This window comes from Rosa chinensis, chromosome 1 (genome assembly GCF_002994745.2).
Source record: "Rosa chinensis cultivar Old Blush chromosome 1, RchiOBHm-V2, whole genome shotgun sequence".
In the NCBI taxonomy this organism is placed as follows: Eukaryota; Viridiplantae; Streptophyta; class Magnoliopsida; order Rosales; family Rosaceae; genus Rosa; species Rosa chinensis.
In genome coordinates this window covers 13,930,912-13,941,019 of record NC_037088.1, presented here as the reverse complement: position 1 = coordinate 13,941,019, position 10,108 = coordinate 13,930,912, and the positions used below count along the sequence as shown (strand labels likewise).

General features: G+C 36.6%; 1 protein-coding gene across 2 annotated transcripts; it reads left to right on the top strand.

Annotated features, from left to right (window-relative positions):
- Nucleotides 1-1,001: 1,001 nt before the first annotated feature.
- Nucleotides 1,002-9,044, top strand: LOC112190577 (transcription factor TGA2.2). Of its 2 annotated transcripts, none has more exons than XM_024330029.2 (9): nucleotides 1,002-1,267; nucleotides 1,426-1,538; nucleotides 1,746-1,823; nucleotides 1,917-1,976; nucleotides 5,329-5,406; nucleotides 5,543-5,597; nucleotides 6,996-7,267; nucleotides 8,111-8,359; nucleotides 8,567-9,044. In XM_024330029.2, the coding sequence occupies exons 2-9, from the start codon at nucleotides 1,476-1,478 to the stop codon at nucleotides 8,711-8,713; spliced, it is 1,002 nt and encodes a 333-aa protein (XP_024185797.1). In that variant the 5' UTR covers nucleotides 1,002-1,267; nucleotides 1,426-1,475; the 3' UTR covers nucleotides 8,714-9,044. The 2 variants fall into 2 exon arrangements, with proteins under 2 accessions (XP_024185797.1, XP_024185791.1); XM_024330023.2 differs by having other exon boundaries at nucleotides 1,003-1,267; nucleotides 1,362-1,538.
- The last annotated feature ends 1,064 nt before the right edge of the window (nucleotides 9,045-10,108 follow it).

The window sequence follows — 10,108 nt, the reverse complement described above, 5'->3', positions numbered from 1 at the left end:
GGAAATGGCAGCAGCGCTGACATGACCAAAGAATGTTCTCTCCTTCTTGGAGGTTGACAAGAATAGCTGCTAGATGGATTGAAACTTAGTCGACCATGGTAAACTGTCGTGAGTGCTAAAGACCGCAAGGCAAAGAGAAATTTATGATACTCTCTCTCTCTCTCTCTCTCTCTCTCCTGCCTTTTTGTTTGAGTTTCTCTTAATTGTTTACAGTATCTTTTTTTTTTGACACCCTTTTTCGGATTGATCGGGATATCCCAAATGCTTCCTAAGTCCATGGACAAATCTGTCGGGGGCCTGGATGACCAACATGACATTGCAGCCCCTTCTCTGACCACATTATAATCCAGCAATTACACCAAGCGAACCGAGCGTTCGAACGTAGGACATTGGGGTTCCACATCTTGAATGTTTCAGGGATCTAGTGTATCTACTGAACCACTTGTCGTGATTAGTTTACCTTATCCTGTTTAGTTAAAAGATTATAATTATGTGTGTACAAATCACAGATTCAGTTATATATTTTCATAATTATGATCACATTTAAATTTAGTAAGATTACCCTAATATGATCATAAGTATGAGACACTTGATGGCAGATTTGAACAATAAGTTATCGTTTTGGAAAAAAGAATAGAGGTGATGATTCAATGGCAAAAGAAATTTGAGTTGGGATGCAAAATGCATTTTGGTCTCTGCAATAGGTTTGACTATTATGCATAAATAATTACGAAAGTATGAAAGTTTTACTATTCTTTTATAGAAGACTCCTCGAAATTTAGGTGGGACTACAGACTTTTTTTTTTGCCCTTTGTTGGACCCTGTGTCGAGGAAGAGTACAAAAATTGTTGGAGAAGGGCGACAAATAGTTTACCTTTTAGGTTTCAGGTCCCAAATATAAAAAAGTTACCATTACATTTTCTGTACATCTCTGGCAAAAACTGGCACACTACCATAATAAGCATCCCCCAATAAAAAAATAAAAAAAATGTATTTATTTCTCCATGATTTATATTATGATGGGTACAACAAATTCATAATCCCATTTCTGTCTCACCGGGAAAGAACAAATTTTTATGCTCAAGTGGATAGTGGGTGGGAGGGCGAGTCAAAGTTTTTAGGACACAAGTTGATGCAAATACTGTGTTGAATTCAACGAAACCACCCCGAAGACCAGAGTACCAGAACCAGAAAGAGTAAAGTGGTGCCCAAACCCAAACCCCTTTTGCTTCTTCTGATCCCTTGAATCACTTCAAATTCTGATAAGGTCTGAAACTTTTTGAATTTTCATTTCTTTTAATGAAGTTTCCATCTTGGGCAGTTGGGCTTGCAGATTTTGATTGCTTGATTTCTGGGTGTAGGTGTTTTTTCTCTTTTGGGTTTTATTTCTTCATTTTTGGTTGTTTGGACATCTGGGACTTGCAGTCAGAAAAGGGTCAACCTTCATCATATTGAGAACTGGGAAGAAACCCATCATGGCTGATAGTCCTAGGACTGATATTTCTACAGATGTGGATACTGATGATAAGAATCAAAGGGTATTCCTTCTTTTACCTCTTCTCTCTCTCACTCTTGGGTGCTGTTTTACTATTTTGGGTACTATTGGAAATGATTTTGTTTTGTGCAAGCTCAATTCTTGTTTGTGTGAACATTGAGCATTCTTTATCTCTGGCTGCTGAAACTTTTGGTATATGTAAACTACAGAATTCCACACATCTGACATTTTGAGCACTCTGTATCTGCAGTATGACAGAGATCAATATGCCATCACTGCGGCGGTTTCGGATTCCAGTGACAAATCGAAAGACCCAAAGGATCAGAAGGTGATGGTCAGCAAATCAGTTACAAAGATGTGATATGTGAATTGAATCTAGCAGGGCTTAAGAGATGCTCATTTGTTCGATTATATTTTGCAGACTCTTCGTAGGCTCGCTCAAAATCGTGAGGCTGCAAGAAAAAGTCGGTTGAGGAAGAAAGTAGGCCTTTTCCTTACTTTATTTACTTCATTGTTTTTATTCAATTTTTTTTTTTTTTCAGTTATATTCCGGCTGAAATTTTGCCTTCTTAGTGTCTACTTAGTCATTGCTTTTACCTAGGAAATTAAGTACGTAAATTTCAAAATCATGGGCCTGATCTTATATGGCAATGGAATATTCAAGATAGAAATCCAATGCCCTACTGGTTTCAAATAATGACACTTACCGTATCCATTAGTTTTGTTATTCAAATATGACACTTGGTGGATGTATGTTCTTAGTTATTTAGATTCCCATTAAAAAATTTATTTGTTTAGCGAATAATTGCATGTGTCAGCTATGATCTCACAAGCTCTGCATGCCGGCGAGTGTCGTTGTCAATTGCCACCTGATGGTGAAAGAAACATGTGATGAGTTGGAAGTCCATGTCGTTTTCTGTATCTAATTGTCTGCATTTCTCTATTTCCTTGGCACAATTTCATAAATATATAGCAAAAGGGTGAAACTTCAATATTGGTCATGTGATCTTTATTCATTTGTTCAATTATATTCCTGCTGAAAATTTTCCTTCTTAGTAACTATTTAGTTATTTCTGGGAAAGTAAGTTCATAAAGTTCAAAAACATGTGCCTGATCTTATATGGCAATGGAATATCTAAGATGTACAATGTCGTACTTTTTTCAGATAATGACCCTTGTTTAGTCATTACTTTTGCTGTTCGTAGAAAAATGGGTACAGCTAAAAAATATGGGCTGATCTTACTTGAAATGGAATATTTAGAATAGAAATCCCCTGGCCTGCTGATTTTCTGTAGTGGATGCATATTCTTAGTTGTTTAAGTTCCCATGACAAAAATATTTCCTTGGCATAATTTTGTAAGATTCCAGGGTAAAGATTTTCTATCATGAAAACTTATTTGAAATTGTTGATTTGAACTTTCTTGTACAATCGACTAGTCATTATTCATTTATAATATATAACTTTCTTGGTTTTAATCTGGAAGTTTCAAAGTGTTACATACATTTTACAAATTTTTCTTCATTCAATCCTTTCAATTACTGGAATAAGTAATCTTAGGATTATGAGAGGAGCACCATTAAAATTCTGGCAAGGGGGTCCTGTTTGTGCTTTCGGCTATTATCAACAGTAGCAAACTAAAGTAAGCTGAAACTTCCCTATCTAATCTATTACAGTAACAGAAAAAACTAAGATCCTGCTCCATTTGGTTCATCTGTTCACTTTCTTCCATTGGGCTTGACTACAAATGAAGAAAGACAGCTTTTTCCAACTGTATCAGCTTTTGAATGGTATAGAAGTTTGGAGCCCCTATATTAGTTGGAAACCCTTTCCCGATTTTGATAAATTCAACAATGTCATGCTTCTTCAAGTACCAAGAATTCATAAGAGTTCATTACAAAGATTTAATTCCTTGAAAGATTTCCTATCAGATATAATTATTTGCATTGCATGGCATAAAGTTTTACAGCAAGGACCTTTCGTTTTTTATCATCAGTAAGAGAGAGACCAGTATGTCTGAACATCATATCTGAAAGTTTGGCCTCATCCAGGAAAAATTGTCCATTCAAACTCTTCTTGTTTACACATCCAGTTTGCAGATCACATAATGCATTTGTTCTTCTTTAGCTGAGATTGATACAGGGAATGAAGAATCTGGGCCATAGGAGTTTTGCAACTCCTATTTTGGGTTTTAGGAAGTTGTGATAAACTGCTATTTTGGGTTTTAGGAATTACGAGTCATTTTCAACTTATTTACGAAGATAACTTTCAACTTAGTTAAGAGCCCCCCTTCCCTTTAAAAAGACAAAACAAATATTGTGTGGAGCAATCAGCTAAAGAATACATAACCCATCCGATTTTACAATTTAATACCAATTGACCTGAAACCCGGTTGAAGTAGTTAGACTCGCATTTATTGGATGTGCTTATTGGTCTGCAATGAAGATAAAGAACTGTTAAAACCAAATATGTTAAAGTGTAGTGGCGTTCTCCTGTTGATTTGGCCTTCTGTTAATGGAGCCTAGTCACTGTGGGGCATAGCGTATGTGGCCTTCTGTTAATCAACATTAGACATTCTAGGCTGAGGGTGTAGGTTGGCATCAATTTTGCTAGGATAGAGCGTAGTGTCTCTTAATTGGGAATATTTGGTTTTATGAGAATTTAAATATATCTCCTCTTTTAATCTGGAGAGTTAAAATGACTACTTTTCCTTTTCTTGTAGAGTACAGACATGTTTCTATGTTGCTTTTGAAAAAAAAAAAGGTGGTGATTTCAGCACTCCACTTCTCAACATATTTCACCACTTGCACCCCACTTTGAAATAGGTAAAAGTGGAGAGCAAGTGTTAAATTGGAGTGCCAAAATCACTCCACTTGAAAAAATAGATTTTGAGAAATATGCCCAGGGCTAGATAATGCATTATTGAAAACTTATTTATACTTTATGCAAGACCTCTTTCCTAAACCAATGAACTGTAGACATTTTGGAAAGGTTGGAGGACTAATGAAAGAAATGGATGATTTAGGAAAAACAAATTATATTTGATGCATCCTCTTCACATGTTACAGTTAACATAGTTTATAAGGCTTGGTCACTGATGATCCTTCCATTCGGGTATAATGTGGTTCCCAGCTCTCTTTTATCCTGATATTTTCTTCAGTCAGCTTCTCGCTTCCCATTTAAATGCCAAAATGTCCTTTGTATGGGGGACTTTCATTTGATGGTGGACTACACTTATATTGGATGCTTTGTTTTGCCACTAGATCCTTGCTCTTGATTGGTAGGTATAATAAGGGTTGCCCACTATATGTCTGCCTCCTTTGGTGGTCATTCCTCCTTAAGTGGAGGCTTTTGGTATCCCAGTTAGCTTATGGAAACAGACCAATGCATGCACGGATAGAGTTATTTCCAATATATGTGGATGCATTCATACACTGGCATATAAACTTCCTGTGCTACTGTTTAATGTGGATGCCTTCAGAACCAGCTTGTATATTCAACACTGGTGGTCATATGCTAGTGTTTAAGCTGCTTAAGGGGTTGCTTATTTTGGACTTTTTGTCAGGTTCATTCCTCCTTAAGTGGAGGCTCTTGGACTTCCAGTTAGCGTATGAAAAATGACTGATGCATGCACGGGAGAGTTATTTCCAATATATGTAGATGCATTCATACACCTTAGAATATAAGACTTCAATGTATCTTATTCTAGCTGGGAGGAGAGACTAAAAGAGGAGCAATCTATATCACAAAACAAACAGGAAAATTGTCAATCTACTCATATATATATGGTTGTTGTAAGTTGTTATTGAGTTGCATCTGTACTTGTTTATTGTAGGCATATGTTCAGCAGCTGGAGACTAGTCGTTTGAAGCTGAGTCAACTAGAACAAGAGCTTCAGCGAGCCAGACAGCAGGTAAAGTTCATTTGTTTCCTCACTAGAGTAACACCTAATGTGTTCAATTTATTTTGCACTCAGTCTTCCTGGTAAATGGTTTCTTGTTAGGTGTGCATTGCTTGTATATCCTAAGATTTTATTTTCTTTTGTTCAGGGAATCTTCATATCCAGCTCAGGAGGAGACGCTGCTCATTCAACAAGTGGAAATGGTATTCCTTCTTTCCTTAGGTTTGAATTGTGAAATTTTTTCCTGGGAAATAAGGTAGACTAGCTTCTGATATTTGTGGGATATGCATTTGGTTATTGTGACTAGGTCATGTAGTCATAGAGCATGGTATCAAATCAATGGTCATTCTTTGATTCCTAGAAAGATGAAATCTCTGTCTCTGTCTCTCTGTCTCTGTCTCTCTGTCTCTGTCTCTGTCTCTGTCTCTGTCTCTCTCTCTCTCTCTCTCTCTCTCTCTCTCTCTCTTACACACACACACACACACGGGATTATAAACACAATCAGGAATTCAGGAGACTTTAATACCACTTGTTAGCTTGTTGTGCGGCATACATCACTTGCTACACTTCATGCTTGTGTGCTATTCACAGGTAGAATTATTGAGCACTTGTTGAACATCAATTGGTTCCATGTTGGTTGCATGAGTGCAGTGCTAATTGAGTGTCCTTATGGTAAATGGAGCTGTTGTAGTTGCCTGATGGTGATAATAGTCTGTTCTAGTGGTTGCTACATGTACAGGGGTGAATCTTGAAATTGTGATGGGTGGTCTTTACTTAGCTCTGTGGGATGTAATAGCAATCACATCACACATTAATTTACTGAATGCCATGAATTACCCAATAATTTGATGCAATCTAGCTATTGATATTGCATTTAGAGATTTGATTAACAGTCTGATATTGTGGTGCTAAAATATATTACCTTCCCAAAGACTTTCAGCATAATCACTACAAGTTATTTTGGCTCATGTGTTTATTAATGATGCTGGAAAACCTTTTTTTTAATTTTTTTGTTTCTTTTCTTTTTTTAATCTAGGCTTTTAATGGAATGATGCTGACTTACAAATAATTAGATGATTAAAAATAAACCAATTCTGAATCTTCAATTCTGTGTCTCCACCAGTTAGTTTATCATTATCTTTCTCTTCCTAAATTATAAAGTTTACTCTTACATCAGAGGACCTGATTTTCATGCATGTGGAGGGTAGTAATTCGAAGCATGAATATCAGTCTGTAGCAGGTTTTCTTGGTGATTATTCTTTACAAAACTACCAAAAAAAAAGGGGTAAATTTACCAGTTTCTTTCAGATTTCTTTAAACGAGGATAGGGAATTAGGTCAAACTGATTCCCAAAGGATTCAAAATGACTAAAATTTTCATATAGAAGTATAAAAGATCCAGTGATTGCCATGAAATACATATTCTTTGTTTAATTCATATGAGAATGGACATTGCCGAAGCAGACTGGGTTGTATGTTTGCATGCAGACAGGCTGAAGACAAAAAAGCATAGTCTTATCTTGCTTTTCAGTTTGGTCTTCTTCTCTTACTTCAGTTTCAGTGGATGAGGTAGGTTATCTTGTTCACTGTATCTATTTGCAGGGGCCATGGCATTCGATGTAGAATATGGGCGGTGGCTGGAAGATCAAAATCGACAAATTAATGAACTGAGATCCGCTGTAAATTCTCATGCAAGTGATGCAGAGCTTCGTATTATTGTAGATGGAATCTTGGCACATTATGATGACATCTTTAGGCTGAAGGGTACAGCGGCTAAAGCTGATGTATTCCATTTGCTGTCTGGAATGTGGAAAACACCTGCAGAAAGGTGTTTCTTGTGGCTTGGTGGTTTTCGCTCGTCTGAGGTCCTGAAGGTGAGGTTTCTTGATGGCATGAGATAGGCATGGTCTTGAATGCAGTCAATTTGAATGTTTTGCAACTACCCTACAATTATTTACTTTTCTCAATGAAAGAAAGTGTATGCATGCTGAAATTATAATGAGGAACAGAAAAGCCAGAATAGGTAAAGCAAAAGCAAAATGCTTGCTTATGGGTATAAATAGAATTAATAAAGTTCTGCATGGTTTAAGCATCTTCGTTGTAGGAAAGTTCTGCATGGTTTAAGCATCTTCGTTGTAGGTGATCCAAGTCCTAGAGTGCTGGTTCAGCATCTGCCTATTTTTGGGTTTTCAAGTTCTCTTCTTTAATACCAATCCGTGACCTGTATTATTATGTTGGAACAATTCCATCTCTTAATGTCTCTTGACATTGTCTTTCGTGGTTATATACTTCTGCCAACATACTCTTTGGTGGACTTCATTGAGTTAAGGAGAGATCGCGTGATATTTTTGTCCCTACTTTACTATGGAAGGGATAATGATGCACCATGCATTTTTTCCTATAGGGATATTCCTTTTTCTCAGCTCACTTCATCTTCCTTATTCAGTTATGCCCCTGTTGAGATCATACGCTTTCTTAACATTCGCTAGACTCCCCCCCCCAACTGAAATTAGCAAGGATGACGTATACTCTTATCTGGAGGCTGATATCAATGTTTAGACATGTTCATGTACTTTTATCAATATATGTAAACTTTGTTTGCCAGAAGTTTCAACCCACTTTTGCCATAGATAACATATTAATTATGACTTTTGTATTCAGTGGCTTGAATCTTTAAGTGGCCATTATCAAATTTAAATGAAAGTTTATCTGTGCAGCTTCTTGTTAATCAGTTGGAGCCTCTGACAGAGCAGCAGTTGATGGGGATTACTAATTTGCAGCAATCTTCCCAACAGGCAGAAGATGCATTATCTCAAGGGATGGAGGCCTTGCAACAATCTCTAGCTGAGACTTTGTCCAGTGGATCTCTTGGATCCACAGGTTCGTCTGGTAATGTTGCAAACTACATGGGTCAGATGGCCATGGCAATGGGAAAGCTAGGGACTCTTGAAGGGTTTATCCGCCAGGTAATTCCTTATAGTTCATTGCTTCATTTATTTGTGTCCCAAAAGGTTTATTTTGTAAAGATTTTAAATGCGTTGCCATCCTGGACAAGGCCCAGCTAAAAAGTAAAAGAAACCGTGAAATAATTTCTCTCTGTTTGTTTCTCTTTTATATGTGCCTCTTTTTATGAATTTAAACTTTCTTATTCTTTCATGGGCTCATGATATTAGGCTGACAATTTGCGGCAACAAACACTGCAACAAATGCATCGTATCTTGACAACTCGCCAGTCGGCCCGTGCACTTCTGGCTATAAATGATTATTTCTCACGACTACGAGCTCTTAGTTCTCTCTGGCTTGCCCGTCCAAGAGAATAAAACGCTTTTGCAGTTGCTCCCAACCTGATCGGTATTGTTGTAGCCTGCAAAACATCTGAATAGAAATTGACTTCCTCTAGTACAGCACTGGTATCTATTACCTGGTCATCTTTACAGATTTTCTTTTAGATTTTCTTTCATGTTGTAGCCGCAGAAATTGTATCGTTAGAGCTAATCTTGTAATTTTCTTTCCTCATTCTAGTCATTATATATGACCCCGTAATGCTATTGGTGACGATTCATGTGTATTTGTTTATTGTTAATAATAGTGTTATTGTTGATGTTGTAACTGATTAGAAAATGAATTTGGGATATGGCTTTGACTGGTCTATTTAGCGAAGTTTGATATCAATTAAACACCTTCGAGTGTTTGGCACTTCACTTCTCTGCTCCACAAGAAAGTCTTAAAGTCTACCCAAAAGATGAATAGAGGATTATGTACCATGATTCCTAGGTGCATGCTTTTTGTTCCACAATTTCTTACAACTCCTACGTGACAAACCCATCTTATCAATTAATATGTGGTTTCTGGTGATGTTGTGCATTTGTTTGGCTGTTCATTAGGTCTAAATCAAACGTTCTGTTCTATTTTTTTTTTGTTAGTTTTTGTTTTTAGATGGGTAATCAAAGGGAGCCAGTCACGGCTGGCGTCTAGGTGCTTTACTACTTTCCATACACGTATATAGCTTTTGTTCCTAACATCTCTCTCAACTGTAGCCGAAGGGACTTGTTTTCTATCCAGATTCCTATTTTTCCGTTAATTTTTCTTGTGGTACCTAGTCTCTTATACTCATTATGTTTGATCTGGCGACTTTGTGGTGTTTAATCGTGTTTGTGACGTGGGAAATGATAATACATTGAAAACTTTTTTTTTTGTTCTTTTTTTGGGATGAACTGGTAGGTGATCTTTTGTATCATAAATTGAAGTTATAATTAATGACGAAAAATTCTTCTAGACACTGATGCAAGTGAACCAGTAAATCTCGGTTGTTGATATTTATAGATAATTTTTTTTAATAATAAAAAAATATATTAATGTTGTTCAAGCGTTTATTCATATTAATACAAGTGCATGTCGGGACACTAAATACTCATTAAGAGAATTATCTCTAAGGGTGCGACAGTAATGATATGGCAAACCCACCTACTTATTTTTGTAGTAAATTAAAAAATAGAAGTATGAGTTCTAGAAACCGTAAAAAGTTGGGAAAAAAAAAAAGAATCTAAGAATTTTTGCTTAGATTGTAGGTGGATCGGTATATAGGGCGGTTTGTTTCTCTCTTAATTTGAAGTTTTGTTTATTTCTTAATTTTTCTTTTTCTTTTTTAGGGGCTTCTCTTGGGGTTTGTCTTCAACCCTCTTGAGCCCATCAATCGTCGATTTCATGGTTCTATT